Source organism: Denticeps clupeoides, chromosome 18 (genome assembly GCF_900700375.1).
Source record: "Denticeps clupeoides chromosome 18, fDenClu1.1, whole genome shotgun sequence".
Lineage (NCBI taxonomy): Eukaryota > Metazoa > Chordata > Actinopteri > Clupeiformes > Denticipitidae > Denticeps > Denticeps clupeoides.
This window is the reverse complement of record NC_041724.1, coordinates 7,677,737-7,702,600: the sequence shown is the minus strand read 5'-3', so window position 1 is coordinate 7,702,600 and position 24,864 is coordinate 7,677,737. Positions and strand designations below refer to the sequence as shown.

General features: G+C 44.8%; 1 protein-coding gene across 21 annotated transcripts in view; it reads right to left on the bottom strand.

The window, feature by feature from the left end:
* The window catches only part of rapgef2b (Rap guanine nucleotide exchange factor 2b), a 66,744-nt gene that overhangs the window by 25,510 nt on the left and 16,370 nt on the right, over positions 1-24,864 (bottom strand). For 13 of the 21 annotated variants that reach the window (XM_028959879.1, XM_028959880.1, XM_028959881.1 and 10 more), the window contains exons 2-7: positions 22,375-22,445; positions 21,601-21,657; positions 15,777-15,860; positions 9,757-9,832; positions 8,458-8,625; positions 5,101-5,121 (exon numbers count right to left, since the gene is read on the bottom strand). In XM_028959879.1, the coding sequence (XP_028815712.1) occupies positions 5,101-5,121; positions 8,458-8,625; positions 9,757-9,832; positions 15,777-15,860; positions 21,601-21,657; positions 22,375-22,445 (477 nt within the window). Of the gene's footprint in view, positions 1-4; positions 157-589; positions 738-5,100; positions 5,122-8,457; positions 8,626-9,756; positions 9,833-12,839; positions 12,978-15,776; positions 15,861-21,600; positions 21,658-22,374; positions 22,446-24,864 lie in introns of those variants that run through there. The other 8 variants (XM_028959885.1, XM_028959892.1, XM_028959893.1 and 5 more) reach the window with 5 other exon arrangements.

Genomic DNA, 24,864 nt, shown 5'->3' with positions numbered 1-24,864 from the left:
TTACCGCTTTCTCATTCTGGCTCGTGACTCCATGGCCGCCAGCGGCTGCCAACGGTTTCATGATGGTGAGGAGCGGCACGGCGAGCACAAATTCAGCATCCTGCTCAAGCCCGCTCTTAAAATCCTACCCCTCCTCTCGCCCGCACCCCTCTGGAGAGCGCCTTCCTCCCTTTCCACTCCTCTTCTCGTTTTTTTTTTCTTCTCCTCTCTCCAGCAGGGGAAAGGAAGATGCTGCCCAGAGGGGGATATCCACAAATGCCCCCCTGGAGCCTGAAACGATGGCCGAGTCGAGTGCGAGCAGCACGGGTAACGCAGGGAAATCAAACGAGGGAAAACCGGGGGAAAAAATGACAGAAGGGGGGAATAAAAAAACGGGGGGGGGCAGGTAAGTCTCGTCTGTCAACCACCAGACAACAGAACACAACCAAGCCGGATGTAGCCGGGTTTAAAATGATAAACAAACAAAAAAAATTAAAATAAGACTGCTAAAATGGCTGACAGCACTTTCACTCACAGTCCCCCCCCCCCCTCTCTCTGATGCACACACACACACACACACACACCAGCCACCTCTCACAGCATTACGCACCATTAGATCAGGCGGAGACCAGGGACGCTGACTCCTCCATCCAGACAGGCTTTGTTAAATAGTCCCAGTTCATTTGTGGCCAACGCTGAGGGCTGTGAGTGTGTGAGATGGTGTGTGTGCGTGTGTGTGTGTGTGTGTAAGGGGGAGGAGTGACTGGAGGAAGAGAGAGGGGGGGATTTGAATAGGAACCTCCTCTCTCTCTCGAGCACGCTCTGATGCTGCTAGAGCTGGTGGCAGGTCTTTCGTTCACACGAGAAAAGAGGGAGAGAGAATGGTAGAACGAGAGGAGGCGATGAGAGAAAAAACGAGAAACAGAGGGTAGAGAGAGAGAGAGAGAGAGAGAGAGAGACAAGGAGGGATGAACAGAAGCAACCCCAGCGAGAATAATGTCATTATCATGCTCCCTTCAGCGCCAGACCAGGGCTGAAGGCAGTTGGCATGGCAACCACGGAGGAGAGACACTTCCTGGGCTGCAAGGATGGAGAGAAGCGAGGAGGGAGGGGTGGAAAAAAGGGAGACAGAAATATGCGACAGAGCGGCAGCAGAGGGGACCGTGGCGGCGCAGGCAGCTGCGCATGTGACACACTTCCACTCTTCCTCCAGTCCGCTTCAGCGGTGGTCGCTATGACGACGAGATCGGTAGTCCAGCCCCCAAACATCTCCCTCCTGTTCTCTTGACTCCCTCAGGCAGTACATGCGTCCTGGCCATACGTGACCCCCCACCCCCCAGATATGTGTCGACCAGAGCGCCAGAGAGGAAACACTGAGCTGTGGGGGGGCTTCCTGACACGGTATCCCATCACAGACAAAAAACAAGCTGAAAATCTTGCAAATGGTGGATTCACGGTCAAGTACACACTTCCCATAAGGACAAACACACACACACACACTCAACAAAGCTGCAAACACACACGTAGACACACGCATATGGCCAAATGAAAGCTCATCTGTCTCAAGGGACTTTGTGTTTGGAAAAGGAGACCCATACCGCACCACGTACCAGATCCTCTTTTTATCATGAACAAAGCATTATGGGTTACGGCAACCTTGGGCCATGGGCCAACGCCCCCAAGTGCCGTGTACATACAATAATTTGCCCGAAAAACAAAAGCATCATCAACACGAGACACCACCAAATAGATCACATGACTCCCTGCCAACAGCTGTTTTTGTTGTCATGATGGGAGCAGGTCTCCACAGACTGATTTATGGCTTTTTTTTTTTTTTTTTTTCCAATAACCCAGTGGGACTAGAAACCCCAACGATGACATCATCCCCTCAGCCAGAACAATGATGTAATGTGCACACACACACACACACACACAAAGCTCAGGTGCTGCCGAGACCAGTCATTAGAGCATGCACCAATCGCCAGGGGCCATCCACTGTCATTACATCACCGCGGTAACGGGTCGGCGTTGAGGGAGAGGCGCCAGTAGTCAGTATCTGCTTTTCAGCAACAACAAACCCCATTATGGCACTAACCAAATCATCATCGTTCAGCCGCTGCTGATGGCCGGGGAGCGGCGCGGGAGGGAATTAACGCTGACAGCGTTACTCCAGCAGAACATTTTGCCGCTTAAATTAGGCAAATGCTAAATGGCACGGCTGCTCATCACATGGCCATTATTATGCATGATGGTAGTCAATGGACTACTAGTGAGGTCTTGACCAATGAGAGCTTCCCAGCACCATCTCAAGTGCATGTTAGCCTGGTTCTTTCCATGATGGCAGGTCACATGACCACTTACACGATCTCTGAGGTGCAACATGAGGTCATCAGGGCTTGTTATTACAGCAGGGATGGCATGAACTCACTCACACTCTCTCTTTCAAACACACACACACAGACACATCACATATATGGGGGTGTGAGTGTGTTTGAGAGAGAGAGTGTGAGTTCACACCATCTATCTATCTATCATATATATGTGTGTATATATATGTGTGTGTGTGTGTGTGTGTGTGTGTGTGTATATGATACAAACTGATTTAACATTATACAAGACAATGTGTATGGATGGCCCAAGAGTAAGAAAAAAAAACTGTGGCCATTAAGAGTCAGCTCCAAAAAATTGTACATAAAATCAGAACACACAGACCGGAAGGCAAGAGAAACGGATGCTATAAACAATCCATTTTGTTTTTTTAGGAAAGGCATCGCCAGCATATAGGAAGACATGACAATCCTTAAAGGAAAGGATGAGCATGCTGGTACAAAGTTAGCGTTCATCCACACACTGCTGAAAACAGCAAAAATGACAGAGTTGCTCACGGACGCCTGTGCTGAAGCAGCCGCTCGAAGTGAGGATTAGCAGCTCAGCTAAACTCCTCCAAATAAGTTCATGCAGACAGCAGCTCAGGGACCCAAACATTGCCCATGAAGTATAAGTTCTAGGAAATTAAACAGTAGGCAAACCGTCATTTAGGGTCACAACGCATGAAAGTCATGCGCTGATCACTAACATAGTGCAATAGAGCAGCCACCCTGGGCGTGCACGGCAAAAACGCCACTTCCTGCTCCACCCCAGGGACAGGAAGAGGATTTCCTTACCAGCCAAAGGGAGGCAGCAGTGGGATCATTAAGTAAAATGGGGAGAAAGGGCAGGCCGACCCGAAACAATGGGACTAATGAGCCTCCTATTACCTTTACACACGCAAGATCCCCATAAACAGTGTGTAGAAGAAGGACCTTGCTTCAAATGTAGCTCACAAAAAACAGGATGTAAACAGCTAGGATTATGCGTCAATTTTATACAGCATCAGAGCATTCTGACCCCCTCAGCTGACTCCACCCCTTTTTATCTATGCATTAGCGTTTATATGCTTATATGACACACAGTTTACATGAGAGGTCAATGAGGACTGCCTATTCCAGAAGGGATGCCTCTACTTTTGATGCCTCTTGACATTCTCCCATTGGCTATTCAGACTCTTCAGAGCCATGGCAAGACTTTTTTTTTTTGCACTTCAAAACCGCCAGTCCAATCATCACAAGCTGGCCAAACTACAACAAACAGGATGCAGTTGAAAGCACAATCTGCAATTTAACAACGGGGCCGCTGGTGCTTAATCAAAAGGTTGGGTTCGCTTTAAAGATGATGAAGGAACCATCACTGAAGCCAAAACACTGAGCAGATCTGAGACAGATTTGGCCGATTGGGTTCAGAGATGCATTTAAAGTGGGTGTGTTTATGTGGTGTGTGTGTGCATGCATTTAATATATCAGGCCACTCAATTTATGTATATATAGAAATTGCGTGGACTGGTGAAACATTCCATTTCAACAGATATAAAAGCAAACTAGGAAACTGTTTTTCTTAACGGCAAATCTCCCTAGAGTTAGCATGTTTGGAGAGTTTGCCAATCAGAATGCTTGGATTAAAGCGTCGTTCATGCATGTGATGTGTGCTAATGGTGCCATGACGAACAGATATTATAAGCAAAGTAAACGGATGAAAACTGAGGAGGGAGAGGACATGAGACTACACTAATGTTTAGTTATAATGGACCTTGCATGACTTTTCTAAAGGCAGCTCATGAAAGATAATGCTCACTTAAGTCCAGTGGTCAAATTAGGCAATGGTGGCTCGGCGGGTAAGGAAGTGGACTCGTAAGTGAAGGGTTGCGGGTTCACATCCCAAACTGTCAATGTGCCACTGAGGTCCCCTTGAACCACGTACCGTCCCCACACACTGCTGCCCGGGCGCCTTTCATAGCTGCCAACTGCTCACTAAGGGTGATGGGTTAAAAGCAGAGGACATGTTTCTGTGTGCTGTGCTGTGCTCTGCATGACTTTCACTTTCAGACAGACAGTCAATAATAAAGAAGCAGGGTGAGTGAGAGCTGTCAGTCATTGCAGTAGGCTCCACCCATTTAAAAATGTAATTTATCACAAACATCATTAAAGTTAATCTTCTGCCCATGCACTACATTTTTGTGTGTGTGAACGTGCGTGCAGCGCAAGTGTGCACGAAACAGTTCAAACGCAGTGCTTTCGTTTGTTGGCAGTGGCGTTGCCAGGCGCTGCTGTGCCGGCCATTGGGGAGGACAACTCTAAAAATAGCCCTGCTGCCTCTTCACAGCACCTGACAGGTCCTCGCACCACACACGCCCCACATCGTCTTGCTTTGTCTCACCTCGGCCAGCGCTACAGACAATTTCTACAGGGGCATCGAGAGACACGGTCCAATAGAGACGCAGCCCGCGGCGGGTCCCTGCGATCATGATGCCTGACGGATAGAAACGGGCTCGCTGCACGAGCGCCAGGAAACGGATCAGCTTCGCTCACTACGCGGCATTCGGAAACGGGTCAGCTTCGCTGTACATGCTACACGCAGTAACAACATCAACAATAAAAAAAAAGAACGCATGATCAGATCTTCAGTGGTCACCTAACAGCTCTTCATCCTGGAAAACTAAGGTTAAGCTGGACAATTTAAACACAAGCGACACAAACACACACACACACACACACACACACACATACAGACAATGTATAGGTACAATACCTGCTGTGCTTTAGTGCATTCCTGAAGAAGGCCCCCGAACAGAAATGCGAGCAGAGAAGGGAAGCAGAGAAGACGAGTGTTATCTCACACACAGAGCACATCGAACAGACAGAAGGACCCACAGCACTCCGCCGTAAGCCCACTGTGGGCGAGTCACACCAGTGGGGTGAGATAAAAAAAAGGGCCCATTCTGCATCAGAGCAGAATTAAAATGTGAGAATGAAGCACGGAAACTCACTTTCCTTTTCTTCTCATAAGCCAGAGAAGAACAAAATTATCATCAGCAAGTATAGTGAGAAGCACATCATTCATACAAATCCAGTCATGACATAAAAATGAAACATTAAAACAAAGAATAAAAACATTTATTAAATTAAGATGTCAATAAAAAAAAAAAAATTATAAAATAACACATAAAAAATAAAACCACTGGACAACCAGGTGCAAAAGACAATTTAAAATTGCTAAGTTTCTCAAATGTTCTAGAAAATGTTTTACGTTTTATCCCGAGGGGACCTTCTTCCCTTAATGAACAATTAACACTGATCGTCTCTTGTAGATGTTTGGAGCGGAGCGGTGGGAGCGGGGGGGCAACACTGGGCCGCTTTTATTTAGCCAGTGGCAGAAATGCTCCAATTAACAAGCAGCTGCTGGTGCACATCTCCCCGAAAGAGAGGAGCCACTCATTCGCTCTTTCCAGGGAAGCTGAAGGGAGAGACAAAAATGGAGTCCATTCTGGAGCCGGAACAAGGCCGGCTCTGTTTTTGTTTTTTCCCGTTTTGGAGGCTCGGCTGGCGGCGCTGCCTTACGATTCTACGGGAGAAATCCAACCTCAGCATCTCACTTTGTTTTCCTGTGCTTTCGAAAATATTTGTCTCTCCTGTTCCAAAGGACAAGGTGACATGGTGACATGGTCACTTGGTGACATGGTCAATGATCACGAAGAGGTGGTCAGGCGGAAATGCAAACGTGCAGAATGATGTGGGAATATTTGGGGCCATCAAACGAACTTAATAAACCTGTAATGACCCAGTGTCACTGCAGAATTGTCACAGTACTGTAATACCCCTGGAATTGGGACTCTTAAATATCTATTAGCGCACAAATATTATTCTTAAACGAATTTTGAACGAATTAGCCTGGAGATAAATTAGCACACCATATCATAATTATTTTAATCTGAGTTGTGGTAGTGGTAGTAGCCTAGTGGTTAAGACGCTCGCCTGTGAACCAGAAGACCCAGGTTCAAATCCCACTTACTACCATTGTGTCCCTGAGCAAGACACTTAACCCCAAGTTGCTCCAGGGGGACTGTCCCTGTAACTACTGATTGTAAGTCGCTCTGGATAAGGGCGTCTGATAAATGCTGTAAATGTAATGTAAATGTTGTATAGGCTACAGTATGGAAAAAATGCTAAATTCTACTCATCTAGTTTTGCAAGGACCACACAGACATCCTGGTCTCAAAACTGCAGACTTCATTTTATCCCAAAAAATAAACAGTAACAATGATCTTGGAAAGTTTGGCTAGGAATTAGGAATCAGCCTAGCGCTTAGCCTAACCAGAGCTTGGTGACACACTGCATTGTGGAAATGCTACTGGTGACCCTGAATACGGCCACCAGGAGCAGCAGCGCTGTCGTAAGGGGCCATGAGAGAGTTCACCATATGAGAAGCGTTGTGAAGGCCTAAATTAAGGGCACAGCGATGCTCAGTTTTGCTTTTTACGACGTCCCACTGCGAACGTGAGTGGAGCAGCATTCCAAAAACAGCAAAAGGAGGCCTGTATGCTTCCCTTGGGCATTAGTGGAATGGCAGGAATGAGGAATGAAAGCGGAGAACAGAGGATGGGGGGGTGAATATGAGTTGTGTGTTGAGCAGTGGGACAGTGGTAGCAACAGGATTAGCTTGCTTATCACGGACTACTAGGCTACTACAATTCTAAACCATTCTAAATGACGTCCCAGTCGCCTCCATTTTCCACTTCTATTCCATGTCTCGGTCATGTTCATGCTGGGAATCCCAAAAAAGGAAAGGAGCTCAAAAAAAAAAAAAAAAAAAAAAACCTCCACCCCCCAAAAAGCCTACATTGGGCATGAGGCTGATGTGAAAGGAGCCTGTTAAAACCACTTGGAAAAATACATTTTCCTCTCAACACAGAACGTCTCAGTGTTGGCCTGGCAGGATCACATCCAATATGCCCGCCAGCGAGTCGGGCGTCGCAGTGGGCGTAAGCAGGAAGAGAGGAAACAGCAGGGCAGACGGTAAAGAGCCGCTATCGCAGACTTTGCATTTTTTGTTTTTAGAAGACGGTGCAACGGTGATTCATAACGCAGATGATTTATTATTTTGCATCATCAGCATGCAGGCCTACAATGGTAATTTAACATGGAAAAGAGAGTCTTTTTTGGCCAATAGCAGCTTTGCCCGCATGTGTCAGTAATGCAAGCAATAATTCCTTCTTCTAAGCAAGAAGCAACCTGAGAAGGTCCTGGTCCAGCACCCCACTGTTCTCCATATAAAAATCTGACTGAAATACTTACTAGGGCTTCTCTAGACTACAAGTTTAGGGGAGAGAAATGGGAAGATGGAGGAAGACCAGCATAGACAAGACAGCAGCCATAGCGGCGCTGGTCACAGGGTATGAAGCTGCGAGGGTATGATGCTGAAACCTTACATGATAAAAATGTACATACAAGAGCTGGACCTATATACAGGAGGCCAGAATAGCAATAGATATTGCATAAAAAAAAAACAACAGCAGCAAAACATGGGAAACCTGGACACAGGAATGACGGGTGACATTGAGAAATAATGAGTGGGGCAGAGAACATGGGCCATGAGGAGAAGACAGCATGTAGGATGCAGAACACAAAAAAAACAGGGGGACAAGGAAGAGCTGGGAGTAAAGAAGAACTGTAAGAAGTCCAAGAAGTTTAAAGTGGGGCAGTTAGAGCTCAACTAGCACAAGTTATTCACAAGAAATTATTATGGAAAGTATGTGGGAACGACCACATATTACAGACTTCTGGGAGTCGTATGACATGAATGCAAAATCGACTGAATTATCGTCTCATGTGAGCACATTTTCTGCGGTATACGGAAGATTTGACATGTTTCATGTGCTAAAGGTGGTTGTGCTCCTTGGTGATCACTCATCATGGAGCATCATGAATAAACTGACAGCGTAAAATGATGTGTGTGTGTGTATATATATATATATTAGCAGCGATGTGAGAAAAGTTGCATGGCTACGAAGACATCACTCCACTGACAGACAGATGAACAGACGGGTAGGAAAAAAATGTAGAAAAGTAAAAAGCAGGTCAGGGAAAAAGGTAAAATTTTACGGCTTACCGTGTGATACCCCCGCGCTACCGGCGGCTTTCCCGTAGGGTAGGGGTCCACCGTGTCGATGATGGTCTGCCGCTCGCCCTTCTGGTTGATCTTGCGAAACCTCCGGCGGGACTGTCTGTGTGACGCCTGCCGCTGGAAGTACTCTTCATTCTCATCCATATAGTCCACCTGAGAAAAAAAAAAAAAAAAAAGGCAGGAGGCGTGAGAGAGCGGGAGGGAAAGGGAGCGGGAGGGGGAGGTGGAGTCGTCTCCTCACCCCCCTTCCGCCTCTCTCACTGCGTAAAAATAGCAGTTGAGACTGTGTGTGTGCGTGTGTGTGTGTGTGTTTGTGTGGGCAGAGTCTTATATGCCGACGTCAAAGAGGGCTCACAACTCCACAAGACCAGGCACAGGAGGAGGAGGGAGGGGCAAAACGCAGGCAGACTCGGCCCTTTGACTGTAATTGCACTGAAGTGTGTGTGTGTTTGTGTGTGTGAAAGCTTGTTTCATGCGCCCATGTAACGCAATGGCTAAAAATGGCACTTCGTGCAAAATAAATAAATAAGAAACAGAAAAAGAAAGCGAGTTAAGAGGGTAGAGTGCGAAAAACAACAAAGGGAACAGAAGAAACGGGGCCGGCAGGAATAAAGCCGCAGCAGCGAGCGTCGGCGGCGAGGGCCGCCACCGTCGCCGCCACAACCCAGTGGTAAAGGGACACGTCTGAAATATTACAAACCCTCTCTTTCCTTCATATTTATTTATTTATTTGCTTGTTTGTTGCTGCGGATTCACATTTCACACCCTCGCTGCCTACAGGATTACACATCAAATCTCTCGCCGCCGTACCAACCGCTGCTATGGCAACTGCACGGGAGCGGAGGGTGCAGGGGGATGCACGGGGACGGCGCGAGCGCCAGTGTATGTATCGCCACTCCGTGGGTGTAATTACAGGGCTTCTGGGCCGGGTTAATAATGGAGGGGGAAATGGTAGGGAGTCGGCGAGGGGGTTATGAGATGGTGTGTGCGGCAGGTGACATTAACCACAGTGTGTGTGACGAACACTGAACTGAGTCGGTGGGGACTTCATGCCACATTAATGCACTACGAGCGAGTGGTTAACCGGACTGACACCCATTTCCAAGGGTAAATAGTTGCTGCGTGTTGATGGGGGGGCCGGGGTCACACTGGGGACACTGTCATTTTTACTCCCATTTCACATGAGGTCTGGTCTTTTCTTCTAAATGAACCTGCACTCATAGTATCATAACTGTGTGAGTGTGTGTTGGGTGGGGGTGTGTGCGTGTGTAAAGAGGAACTTACCACAATCATCTCGGAAGGTTCTAGAACAATGCACTCACATCCACGCCTCAGACTTCCAGCAGAACGTTTGCCAAAACTGCAGAGAGGGAAATAACCATAAACGTTCCGGTATGAGAAACATCTGGAATAATTACAGTCGCCTGTAACAAGAGTCCGAGGGAATAGATGAATGAATTAATGAATTAATGAATTAATTAATTTGCTCTCGGTCCGGTCTCCCAACTGTTCCTCCTCCATTCTGCAGGGATTAAAACTACAGCGGGCTGGAAAAATTGGATGTGTGACATCACGTTCATAACCTGAACGGCATCCAAAGAGCCTGGAAGGGAGCAGCGTACTAAATGGAGTGAGCGCGGAAACCGAGGGGCGGGGTTAAAACCCCAGACTCAGAACACAGCCTCTATTCAACTTCAGCCCCGACCGGGGACAAACCCGCACACATACCAAACCCGTCACAACCCGGTCTATTTAAACATGGGATTAGACATGGTTAGGAAAACAAAATGTTTCACACTAGGTGACAGTATCATATTCGACAGGTCTGGCGCAGAAACTAAATATAACATGACTCCCTTGTTCTTCAAGACTTATTTAAAACACTTGCTACATGAAATTGTTAGCCATGTTATGCTATACTATTGCTGTACATTTACATGTACATTCATGGAATTTATCAGACACGCCTTACAATCAGTAGTTAAAGGGACAGTCCCCTTGGAGACACTCAGGATCAAGTAATGTCTTAAAAGGTCATAGTGCATCTCTGATCCAGCTGTTCCTAGCCAGTGTCATCCAGGCAACAGCTGGTTATATGACACTGCTTGGCATATGGAATTACATAAAACCTAGCGCTTATATTCTATTATGTAATGCATATAAATTTTCTGTTTTAAAGTATTGCATTTGGTTTTCATCAACTGGAAAATAGGCTACAAGGAGCATGGAGCCAGATGTTAAAATAGAGCTTTTGTTTTCCATGCTTGCCTTCAAATCATATGAGAGCATAACAGCACGGCTGATCTGGGGTTTACCGCCGACTGAGTGCCGAGGTTAGCTGACAGTGTAGGCGTTATGTTCATGCATTTCAAGTCGCTAATGATCCTCTGCACAATTCCTCTTTTTTTTTTTTTGTCATTCTGCAAAGGGGAACATCATCGGTACACAAGCCGGTACACTTCAGCTTTTCCACCTGAACTTTACTCCAGTGTACAGCTCTGTTATACTGCCACAGCCTTCATTTTCGACAGACAAAGCGAATAAAGGTAAAGATGCAGTGAAGTAGCCTGACAGTGCACAGGAGGCAGGCTGGACAGGTGGGAGCCTCATTTCTCGCATTTCTCAAATATTTCAGACCCTCAGAAGCCGTGCCCACACAGCAAACAGGAGACCCTGGGCCAACTCTGTCCCCATGACTCTGATATCGAACCCTTCCAGTAACACACATTGGAAGAACTGGGACTCCGCCCATTCGCTTCTCTACGAACCCGTGAACTCAAGCAAATACTGATGAACACCACGCATGATTTCAACATAGTATTGCTTAACAACGATGTAATTGCTTTAAATAAGCTCAGGCTGCACCTCATTATTAAACCACAACTATCCCAGAAGTCCTCGCATGAGATTAATTAAAAATGAGACTGTAAATTCAATTAATGAAATAAATTCAATAACCGCTCCCCCTCCCATTACACCAATCATGAAAGCTTTAATGAGGGAATCAGAATAAATAAGGAATTTCGTTATCAGCATTTAGCACAGTCTGCAGTACTGGGTCATATGGGGGTCTCCCCTGGCCACCGAACCTTCTCCGCGTCCTGCATTATTCCTGAGAATGGGGGGGGGCAGGGTACAGCCGCGCTCCGCTCGCATTATTTAAAGCCAGCTACAACAGCGGTGGCAGCAGCAGTGCATATTTGGCCGGGGACCTTTGACGTGCTATTCGCTGACGGGCAGCTCCCCTGCCCAAGTGTTCCGCACATTCCCGGTTATGCAACAGTCCTGGGCGTCTGGAATGCTATTCTGTGTGCCCGACAACATGCACACTCATAGCACACTGGCTCTCCAAAGTCAAGTCAAGCCTTAAAATAGGACTCAGTACATAGCGTTCACATAACAATCATCAAGCCATGAATATATATTTATATTCTTGCACAGTTGAAATGCTGTTACTCTAATTGCCAGCATGATTGAGTCTAATAATAATGAAAATGCCTAAGATTTAGCTTCCATCATCAAAATGAGTTCCCTCGGTGATCAGCTGTTGATGTTGCTAAGCAACGCCATTCAGTGAGCAGTTGGGTAGGTAGCAGATTCCAGCCACTTTTTCCTGTGACAGTACAACATGGTATAATGTGCAATTAATATGGTGCATTAATGCGATCTGATGAACTGTTCCTTCAGCAAGTAACACATAATTTAATAAGAAGACACAATAAAATCTGTAACAAATATGGACCACAAATTTTAATTAGCTTGCAAACTTAGTTAAGCAACCTTCAGGGCGGTTGTACCCCAGCTAACAATTTATTTACTCAATAATGAAAATTTATCACATGCAAATGTAAAATGTACAAATTGCCGTGAATAATAAGTATTATTATTAAGTCGGTGAGTCTGACTCTAGCGTAGAATAAGCACTGGCGACTCGCAAAAGGCTTCCGCTGATTCACAGGTTTGCCCGGGGTCAGAAACGTACAGCAGAGACACGCTGTTCCAGCCAATAGTGACAACAGCCATGCTGTCCAGGAACAGGACGCAGCGGGGTTTTATTAGCAGGTGACACTGTGTGTGACCAGTTTATTCCTGAGGCCTTTTGAGATAAATTCTGGTCACAAACCCAACCTGTAACTTTACAAAGTTAACTCAGTCAAAAACTTCACATCTCAAGTTTTACAAAGTGAGCGTTGACCTCCCACAGAAATCAGGACGTTGATTTTAAACCGTTAAAACCAGTTTGCAGGTTTCTGTACAAACATGCCACTGCGAACAGTCACTCCAGCACGTGTCACAAAAGATCTGGAGACCTGACACACACACTCATACACACACACACACACACTCACTCACACACACACACTCACCACGAGGTCTAAACTTCATAAACAGGACGCCCCCAGAAATTCACATGAATCCGTCCAGAGTAAAGTCCTCCTAGCCCAGCAGAGAGAGCTCCATGCTGAAGGCGCTGTCCGCTACTCACACCCTCCTGCTCTGGTATGTGTATATGTGTGTGTGTGTGTGTGTGTGTGTGAGCGACTGAGAGAAGGAGTGAGTTACTGATGGCGGAATGAAGCCAACATTCCAGACAGCGGCTCACTTCCTGCCAGGCAGGAGGGGGAGGGGCTGACCCCTGAAGAATGTACACATGACCCTGCTGTTGTCTGTTCACACACACACACACAAACACACACACACGCACACAGATACATTTTTTACATTTACATTTACAGCATTTATCAGACGCCCTTATCCAGAGCGAATTACAATCAGTAGTTACAGGGGACAGTCCCCCCCAGGACCAACTTAGGGTTAAGTGTCTTGCTCAGGGACACGCTGGTAGTAAGTGGGATTTGAACCTGGGTCTTCTGGTTCATAGGCGAGTGTGTTACCCACTAGGCTACTACCACCCCAAGCGCGTTGTCACAATACACACTCACAATGCAACAGGCCACAAAGGTTTTGCTGGCCACACACACACAGCATAAATAACAATGATCCTGCACACACACACACACACACACACACCTGCTCTCTTGCATTGCTTGCACTGAATCCAGGTTTTACGTTTAGGACTAGTCCCACGGATGCTTTGTTAACTGTGGGAACTGGAGTTTGAGGAAGTGACCAGTGCGGTTGAGCTACAGGCCACGAGCCAAGTCGAGCCCCGAATGACGCTGTAGGTTTAACCGTATGCCACGGCTGTCCAAGCGCTCGCTGCGTTTCGAGGAATTAGTGCGGAGGCCATGCGGACGGATCACAGAGCTTGGATCCAGGTGAGATGGAGGTCTGGTGAGGCTCGGTGGGTGACTAAAGCCTTGAGGGGGTGTGAGGGCGTGAGATCAGAGTCTTACTCACTATCCTTTATAACAAGGAACCGGAACGATAGGGAGTGAAGGACCACTTTATTAATGCACCAATTTGCATCCTGGTGAATTAATTAAAAGACTATCATGTAAAATGATATTTGCCATTTATTTTTTTTGTGTAGATCACTGAAGTAAGATGATGTAACATTTTTTCTTTTTTAGAGAGAAAAAAATCTTAGATTTTAGCCAATATGATAAAGGTAATGGTGCTTATTTATCTTTACTGTGTGCTGCTTTTACCAGACATTTTCTATAAAATCTGTCAAATATAATTATCCATTTTCTATATAGAAGCACAGCAGTGGCTTGGCTGTGAAGATTCTCAGTCTTTCAGGTGAATTTGTCTGAAAGAGAAGATAGGTGGTTCGAGAGAGGAGTGAGGGAATCTTTGCATGTGCAAATCAACATACCCTCACTCAACAGAGGTGGAGGCCTCAGACACAACCTATCTCCAACCTATAATGCTGCCCTTTCATCCAGCCCCCAAAAAACCAGGCCCAATTCACACATCCACCAGGTTGGCCACATTTAACGACCCGCTTAATGGGGGCAGAAGGACGGGGCTGTCACATCTACCCCCCCTTTGTTTCACTTAATGAGCCTATTCAAGGCAGGAGTGAGGTGAAACCAACCTGGAGGACAAATTTGTGGTTACAAACCAACTTCCCTCAGATTGAAGTTGGAGGGACATTTTATGGATGCAGAATGAAACATTACAGAATCTCTACATTAAAGAAAGAAAGTCCACTTGCCATGACTCAGCAGTGGCTTGCATCCATCCATAGACACTCAGAGCTGCTTCTTTCAATGAGGTAGAGTGAGACCCCTTGAGACACGGCTACATCATCTGAAGCCATGTCACCACCAGAACAGAAACAGGGAATCTACTGAGGAAAAGGCGGGTGGCTCTGAAACGGAGGTCTCTCGCATTAAAAGCTCCCATATCCCTGATGGGCCGGGGCGAAAAAGCGGGTGCCACCTGGAACGGCCTCACTTTGAGTCCAATTCCAGAGTCAATGCGCGTCCTTCCTGCAGCTGGCCTGCGAGCAAGGTCTCACAACGAGTAATACGATTTGTAACGTCCTGACCTCTACTGGCTGAACATCTAATCGGCGGTGGCAAGATCAGTAGCCAGGGCTGAGGTGGCTGGCCGAGGTCTTTTCAATTACATGTAAGAGGGTCCATCAACATGGACTTGGATCCAGTGAAACTCTGCCCAGCTTTACTTTACCAAAGTTTATACAGGATTTATACAGGATTTATATTGAAAAGTTAACAGATAACAGAAACGTTTAATTGCACTTATATATTACATTTTTTTCTTTATAGTAATAGAACTTTTTTTATGATTTTTTTTTCTTTGTCTCAGACGTTTTTACATTCAGGTCTAAATGCACTTGAAAGATGCCAGTATAATGCATTTCTGTGTTACTGCGGTAAAATTAGTATTGCTTATTTTCATGAAATAGATACAAAAAACGAGACACTATTTGCCTGATGTCCCGTCATTAAATAATTCACATTCAGGTAATGGCAGAAAATTTTAACACATTACAATGTTGAGCTTTAGTGATTGGTCTGTATTATGGTCATGCATGCAGTCCATGTGACTTTTCTCTGCATAATATTTATACCGTAAAAATTTAACTAATTTCAGTAAGAATGTCACCTTTTGTGCCACACAACATTTGTCTGCATACTGGGAGTAAACTTTCCGTCAAGCAGACCGTTATAAATCATAAAAAAAAATAATCACAGTATTTTTGCAATTTTGGAGATGAAGTATGAATGTTGTTGAGATTCATAGCACAGAATGAAACAGTGATGTAAATAAAAGTCCAATGCAGCATGTCTAAACAAGCAGCTTTCTCACTTTCAGAAGTGGTTTTACTCTTATATGTTTTTGAAAGTGTGCAGTGTGAGTTGCTGTACCTGCTTCTGGGAAGAAACATGGACTCTTTGATGAAGACGGATCCTGAGAGCAGGATGTACCAGCAGCTTCCAATGTCATCAGGACTGGAAAAAACAATTTGAGAGGAAAAGATTAATTTTAACAAAAGGAAGAAGAGATCAGCAGCGTACAATGGCATCAAATGGGAAAATGTTCCATCAAATTTACTTGGAGAAAAACTGACCAGTACTACTCCCAACAAGCACTTTCATGTTGCCTTATTCATAACAGAGCCAAACTGATAACGCACACACAAACACACACTCCCACCATGTACTGAAAAACACCTCATTTCAGCATTCCAGTGCTCATTTTTCAGAGAATGAGCTCACTTGTCGAACAAGACTAAGCTCTATTAAAAAAAAAAAGGTCAGTCGGTTAGACACATACAGCAAAAAGGGGCTCCTCCAACAGCTCAATAACCAGGAGCACTTTCGCGGCTGTTTTACTGGTGAGCCGCTCTGGGTCTGCGCCAGTCTCGTGATTGATTGGGCCATGATGGCTACTGGAGTCGCTTCAGAACCACCAATAGCCATTAAAACAGGGGCCCAATCTGAGAGGAGTCCATGCACATTTCAGCCCGACAAAGATGGAAATGGCTCCTGGTCACAGGCCTCGCCAAAAAAAAAAAAAAAAACGACGACAGCATCATTACGTTACAAGCCATTTACCTTCAATCAGCTCTTCTATTCAATAACAGTACGGCCATTTTCAACGTGTAGCACAATTAAAACGTTTCTCAATCCAGATCAAACCTGCACTGCATCCCAACGGTGTTTACAAGCAGTGACTGTCATTATTAGACTATTCAGACACAGCAGAGTCTCGCTGTAAAACATTCTGGCAGGCGGTCCTCCAGGACCAGGACTGCTTAGAACCACTGTACACTCAGCTACTTTTTTTCATGCCACAAACTGCAAAACTAGAAATGCACAGCGCTGAACATATTGGTGTGATGATCTGAAATGTGCATGTTGATGGGCCCATCAACTGTGCTCTCTTATTCTGACGACCTAGAGCGGAGCAAAGTAAATCACACTGGCTGTGGACCAGTAAAGCATCTGAGAGCGCGGCCTACACGAGTTCATAAAGATGAAACGGATCAGAGCCCACCGCTACAGTTCCAAGGATCATGGAAACACATAATTATTAACAGTAAACAAATTGACATGGTATGGAGCAGTAGACTAACAAGATCGGTTCTACATAAAACACACAGCTCACACGCACACACACCCGGCCAGTATGGGTATAATGAGGCAGCTCCAGCCGCACACCCACTGACGCAGCATGAACCTTTTACACACACACACACACACACACACACACACACACACACACACACACCTCCGCCTCATCCCTTCTTCATCTCATCTCTGCCGCCTCAGTTTCCGCTCCCTCCTTTAATCGCTCTCCTGCTCGCGATGGGCAGAAACAAAATCCTCAATTATTAATGGCCTGAAAGCAGAGAGGAGACGAGGAGAAGAGGTGGGGGAGAAGGAGCATCTTCAGCACCATCACCGCCACCGCCGTGACTGAACTGGGTCATGCAAACGCCCCAGTAATGCTCATCAAACGCCCTACAAACGCAGAGCGTCGACCCCCAGTCACCCGGGCGTGGCTTTTTTGTCGGGAGGGAAGATGCTGCAGGGCGTGTCCTCGGGCGAACGGCCTAAAATGCCACGTGAACAATTTTATGCGTCTGCAAATCACAAGTCATAACAGGAACCCTGTGCGTTGAACGAAGGGGGCATGACGACGCCCTTGTACTGGTTCCCAGTAGACAGAATCCCCAGTGGGAGTGCGGGAGCATCTGGGGAACCCGATTGGCCGGCTGGATAAAGTGCGAAGCTAATTCAGGTGCACGGCGGTAGGTGAGCTGCGATGATGGATTGCTTCTTACGCCACTCAGCACCGTGCCAAGCAGGGATGCTGCCGTTTGTACAGACTCAGCAGGTCCCACTCGACGCGCTCTGCGGAGCTTCAGAGAATCCAGTCCCAACGTGCCAATGTAATCAAGGGACCAGCTAGTTAAACATCAGCCAAGGTTACCCAACTTCCAGCCGGAAACTGTGACAGCGGGATCAGTTCTGACAGATGAGGGCTGTGCAATTACTGATTAAATAAGAAATTCCTAATATTCCTTATAGTTTTTCCAAACGAGATGAAAATTTAATTCTGCTTGGTACTGTTAATTTCAATATCCATCTTTAAACTTGATGGAGGACAGAGAATTTTCTTCCCCGTGCATGAAAAGGTGAGACTAGCTGTACACTGGTATGTAGCACTGGTATTTAAACTGATCTAGGAACAGACTAACTTTGTCTCCTACAATAACCTCGTTCACTACAAGCCTATGACTACTTCAAGCCCTCAATCTCCTATTGATTATGGCTTTAGTTGTAACACGTTTACCTGCCAGTAGGGGTGTGTATTGGGAAGAATCTCACGATACGATATGTATCACAATACACAGGTCACAATACGATTATATCACGATATATATCGTAGTACTGTACATACGGCGATAGTTCACTGAAAATCTAAAAACGCAATATACTGTGATCGGTCTGTCATGTTTTGCGATTTCACTCGGCCTGAATTGCCAAGCAGTAATTCAAAGTACCCAGTAGTACAGCGCCATCTACAGGAGTGGAGCTTGTAGTCGGACCCTGATTCTCATCTCGGCTGATCTGTCCAAACCACCCGGTGGACTAAATCTGTATATAAAATATCAATATAAGATGTCCCTGGCTCGATACAATATCACCACGTAAAATATCGCGATATATTGCTATATCGATCATTTCGAACACCCCTACTGGCCAGATAACTACTGGTTTCTGGTTGCGAGCGAGTTGTTTCGTCTGTGCTGCAAAACAGCCTCAAGTCGCCACTGGGCTGTAACTCCTGAGGGAAATCAGCTCCCTAAAACAGCACAAGGAGCTGGAAGACTATTATTAGGGAACACTATCAAGTCATGCACTGCTGCTGCCCCACTCCAGAGCAAGTAAATATGTGGGTGGGGGTGTGTGATGATAATCTCTAGCATACGAATCTTCAAACCACTGTCAAACATAACAGTGCAGATCTGCAGCAGCAGTAGCCTTAAACTCGGAAATTTAAAAACAAGATATCTTCATGACTCAACACATGTGCAAATAAAAAAAAAAAACAGAACAAATGTTGATTTCAATTCAAATGAAAGATGAAGTAGGTTAGAGAGCAAAATCGGTTGGTCCTTTCAGCAAATTACAAACATTTATTCAGAATTTAACTGGTAGTCCTGACTGGGAAAGTAATGTGACACCTTCAAATTATTGACAGACTTATACAGTAGCGGTAGTGGCATTATACAATTGCACTGTGTAATAAAGTATAAATATACTGAGCAGTGCAGTGCATAAGAATAAGCAGTAAACATGGTGTATAATGGGGTATTGAAAAGGGTAAAAGGCCAGTGGAATCTTCCCCTCATACAGGCCAACACACATGGATAAGAATTCAGAGTACAGTGCGAGGGAGGCTGTTTCTGTGTCACGTCTACCCCCTGGAGGCAGCTGAGGGGGCACCAGACAGCAGAACCCGCCCCCCTCTGTCCTCATCCACCACGCACAGACACTAAGAATTGTGGGTATGCTCTTGCCACAGCCAATCAGCAGCATTCTGAAACAAGTGTGAGACGGCTAATCTGCATTCCCTTTGTCTAATCGTCTTCCTAATGAGACTGCTAATCCCACTCAAATCAGACCCACACACAGTCAGGAATATGAAAGGATATAATCACAAAGTCTAGCAATAAGCATAACAATTTAACTAAAAAAAAATTGGAAAAAAAAAAATTATTATATTTGCATAACTTGAGGTTTAGACATTAATTAAGAAAACAGCATTAACAAAATGTTGAACCCAATTCAATCAATAATACTGACCACTCAAAATGGGTCTTTAGTGTTTTTGTCTTAATTTCTCACCCATCACTGCAGTGACACTAATTAAGACATCAATATTCTCCGGCATTCTGCAGAGACGCTGATAGTTTAAGAAACGGCTGCAACAGCTTGAGCGCTTGTCAAGCAATAGATGTCCACAACAGATGGTTCCAGGGCTATAAGTGCCTAAAAAGAGGCCTGTGCCCAAGGGACCTGCATATAGTACATCTTGGGGTGGTAGCAGCCTAGCGTGTAACACACTTCCCTATGATCCAAAAGAGTCACAGGTTTAAGCCCCACTTACTACCATCGTGTCCCTGAGCAAGACACTTAACCCTGAGTGTCTCCACGGGGACCGTCCCTGTGACTACTGATTGTAAGTCACGCTGGATAAGGGCGTCTGCTAAATGCCATAAACGTAAATGTGAATCTTACTGAGAGAAAGAGGATCAGACAGAGACACGGGGGGTGGAGTGTGAAATTAGATGGGAGGGTCCAATGGTGGGGGCTGGGGGGGGACACTCTTGGGAACGTGTGTGAAACCGGGTAGTACCTCAACGTGAAGCCGGATGAAAATAACTAAAACAAAATATATCATGTAATATTGCTGACAAATAACACCTAGACTGAAATGTCTCTTCATTTTTGTTGACGAAAATGTGACGAGACGTTATTTCCTGTCGTTTAATCACATCATTATCATATAATATTTCTGTTTCCTGCGACTCCCATTTGGTAGCACAGATGACATCACTTTCTTAATTACCGTTCGCACATTAATTAGATTTCAGGATACTTGTGGTGGCCTCCCAGATGGGTGGGAGAAAATGACAAAGGGGCCTTTGGACGCACTTTCTTTACAATGAAGTGGGAAAGAAAACAGAATGTGTTGTCAAAGAACATGGAACAAATCAAAGAGTCTTCCATGTCTGGAAGGGATGTAGTGTATTATTAAGTCTATGAGTTAACAATAATATAATAATAAGATAACCTTGTTTTAATTTTGAAATGGGTTTGACTAGAAGAAAATGTTTTTTTTCTGTTATACTAGGTTCTTGTACTATATTGACTGGTTTGCACAAAATCACTTTGCACAAAACCACTTTGCACAAAATGACTGCGCTTTTTACCTTACTGCTCTTTTTTTTTTTTTTTTTTTTTTTTATGGCTCTTTTTCTCCTTTCTTTAAACATTGTAAAAAAAAACACCTTCACCCTACCAGTTACACATATTTTATGTTAAAGACGTAAAAGTGTAATATTTGGTTACGTTTGCAATATTTGCATATTGGTTCATTGTTTACTTGCAACATTTGCAATACTGTGGTCTGTAGCAGTTGCAAAAAGCATTTCACTGCACATCATACCGTGTATGACTGTGTATGTGACAAATAAAATTTTAATTTGAATTTGATTTGAATTGAAATAGAATTGCATAAAAAAAAATTGACGAAATACAAATTTCATTGACAAAAACTAGACTAAAATTTTCATGGATAAATCTGACTAAAATATGACTAAAATGCTCAGACTTTTAGTAGACTGAAACGTGACTAGATGAAAATGAGTATGGACATGAGTGAGACTAAAATGACAGCTTGATGCAAAGACTACAAAGACTACAAATGCTTCTCTTATGCCCCAAAGAGCCAGATATAATACACAAGACACACACACTTTAACCAAGTCATGTGATTTATAACGAGTTTAGGTGAAGGTTTTACTCATTTGCATGACCACCCCATCAACACGTCCTTTCTGCAGCTCAGCAGGCAGAACGACGCCCTTAGCTGCATCTAAAGGACGTTCGTGGATATTTCAAGTCTGGTCACACATGAGCATGTAAGGCATAATGCAGATGAGGGTGTACTCACTAGTACAGCACTTCGTTGGCTTCATGTCTCTCGTAGCGCACAGTCTCACACATCATCCTGCGCACACACAAAAAGGGAATACAAAGGTAAAGCACACAGGAATATCGCAGTTATTCTGGATCATTTCTTCTCAGTGGGATTCTTTACTGAAATGAGAGAAGAAAAAGAGAAAAAAAAAAAAAAAAAAAAAAAACAGCCCAAAGCTCACTTTCTAAAGACATCTTGTTTGAAATCATCAAATTATGTGTAATGCATCTAATTAACTTCCTCTGTTTATTTGGCTGATTTTCAAAATCCCAATTCTTCTGAATGAAGTTACACACTTTATCTAGTGTTATTTGTGTTACGTCTGCACTAGTGCAGTTGCTTTTAATCTCACTGCACTATATTGCGTATAGTCACAATAAAAGGAATTAATTTAAAAGGGGGAGGAGGGGGAAATTTTCACTGAGAGTCAGTGTGGGTTGGCACCTAGTAGCATTTCCCACATAGGACTTTCCAATCATGCCTTTGGAGCACAGGGGAGACCCTCATGACGCCGGGCCCTGGAATGTGCTAAAAGGCTCAAATCATATGCTTCAGGACTGTTCCGCCAGACTAATCCAAATGTGCATCGGGTCGGACCTAAAACCCTCAGCAGACCTGAGAAGTGTTGTCACCTCAGATGGCCTTAAGACCATTTGTATTCCATTAAAAAAAACATATTGATGAATGAATCCAACTCGACTGACATTTATGGATCAAACTCACGAATATGTTCAACAAATATGTTACCTCAGTTGGTGCTCCCTCAGATTTGACAGCGCTTCCATTCCATGAAGATATGAATACACAATCTCCAAGTCCTGTGAGCAAAGACGAAGAGAGAGAATAAAAAGCATTAACGTTTGAGTCTCTTTATTAAACCACATCCTTTTGCCCATCAAGTGAACACCGCTACGTTCAGGTCGAGATTGGACACTAATGACATTTGGCCCGGACGAGTGGGCGAGAACGCGCCGTTAGAGGTGCAGCAAGATGATATTAACCTCATCCGTCAGGAGACATTTACGCGCCATGTGCCTCCTACTGACTGAGTTTCAGCCCCCTTTGCTCAATCAGTGGGACGGAGAGAACTGGGCAAGGGTTCAAAGGCAGAACGAGTTCAGCCCGAGCGGTTCTATTTCAGGGTTCTTTGCTGAAAAACATGCTGCGACAGGAAAGTGGGCCGTGAGTTCTCGGCTTAAAAAAAAAAAAAAAACAATCTGGATAACTCTGGTCCATATTGTACAACTGAATATTTTACACAGATTTTTTTTTATTATTTGATATTAGCCTAAAATCACTGCTTTGAAGGTGTAGTATGGTCAACATAACATATCAACTGGTAGCTGGGTTTGTAACGTGTGGTACTTTTAATTGACTTGAACTGCAACAACACAAATCACTGCGAACAAAAATGCATATTTTTATGAAAATCCCCCACAACACAACTGTAAGAGCACAGGGGGACCACACCCACACAGATGCTAATCGAGCCACGTCTGCTCTCTCTGAGCGTAGACGCCAGGCAGCAAAAGACTGGGCTTCCATTGTCCACTTCATACCAGGAAAGTGGTGGGACACAGAGGAGAGCTTGTCCTCGGACACAGACCCCCTTCACCGGGGCCGACCCCACCACGTGACGCAGCACCCAGACAGACCAACGGCACACGTCACCGAGAGGGGTTCTTTAAATGTTTGCCTTCAAAAGCATGACTGGCACGTTTGACAGCTCAGCTCAGCATTGTTCATGGCTTCAGAGGAAGGAGCTGGATGATTCATGTGGACCGAATTCCATTTTTTAAGGATAAGTCATCAGACCATGTCAGAAAAAACCCTGCCTGGGCTGACATAAGTGATTCACAAGAAGAAAAGAGGATTAATAATTCATTCTGTAGATGAAACCTGCTGGATGTGAGGCTATTACACAGGTGAAAAGACCAAAGGGAAGGTTAAAGTCTGTAACATGAAGAAACAGTCGCTTCAACCTGCTGAGTGAGCAGTTACTGTGTAAAATGTTGGTTTTGGACGCCCTCTATGGGTGCCATTTCTTGCTTACTTGCTTTTACCGCAGGGACCAGAAGGAATCGCTGAAAAACTCAAAACCACAATAATAAAATGGCTGCAAGCAATAAAAACACAGACTAGGTCCTTATAATAAGATCAAATTACCACTCAATAAATTACAATAAAGTTCATTTTGACTTTGAACTCAGAAATCAGTTTCTACAGTCTATGAGAAATGTAGAATAATTTTGCCTCAATTAAGATGTCAACAACCTTGAGATTGTGAGATTATTATCTCCACTACACAACATAATGCACAAAACGACCACCAAATTGAAAAAAAAAAAAAAAAAAAACAGGCCACTAGATGTCAGTCTGGTTTTGGATTTTCTTTTTGTGCCTCCATTCATCTGAGCAAAGAGTCCCACAGCGCCCCTATTGGCAGGAATGATGACTAACTATAACTGGTACAAACGACCCCCCTTCCAAATATTGCTGCTAAATTCAACACGGAAAGAATGCAAAGAAGCCAATTTAGTCGAGACCAGTGTGCCTACTGGTCTTAAGATTGTAAAATAAGGAGGAGAAATTAAACAGTCAAATATTTGATTTTCTTTTATCTATGTCGAAACCCTCAAATGAAACATGACAAAATATTTGAACCTCCTTTCTCACTGTTGTTGTTGCTTTAGAATAAGGCTGCATAAGACTTGACCTTGATTAAGGTTCATATTTGCAATGACAAGGTGAGAGATCTGGTTGCAGTGAGCACATGTTGAGCCGGAAGAAAACTAACAGGCCAGCAAAAGACATGCACACATCACAGGGATCAGGCTGGGATCCCAGCCAGGGATCAAACACAAAGGATCGCAGCGTGTTTTTACATCTCTGCCAAAAGCCACACTTCGGCCCGAAGCTTGCTCTCCCAGAACGCTGGGGCCCAGTATTGGCCAAGCGAACCCAAATAAACCAAATAAAAGACTGTGGCATGACTGGAGCCTCGCTCTCATTCCATTCCCTGCCACCACACTTGTGCAACACCGTGGCCTCTCAGGAATGTCGCCGAACACTTCAGATTGCTTACGACTACGGTGTCCGAGTGCCATTTTAGACCAGCCACACACCTATGTCTCACATTCAGTCTCCATTGTGGCCACTTCCTCCCTTGAGCCGCTGTCTCAAAGCTGGCATTGAGCTTTCTGATTGGTCCAGCACAAGGTGACCAGAGCCCTACTC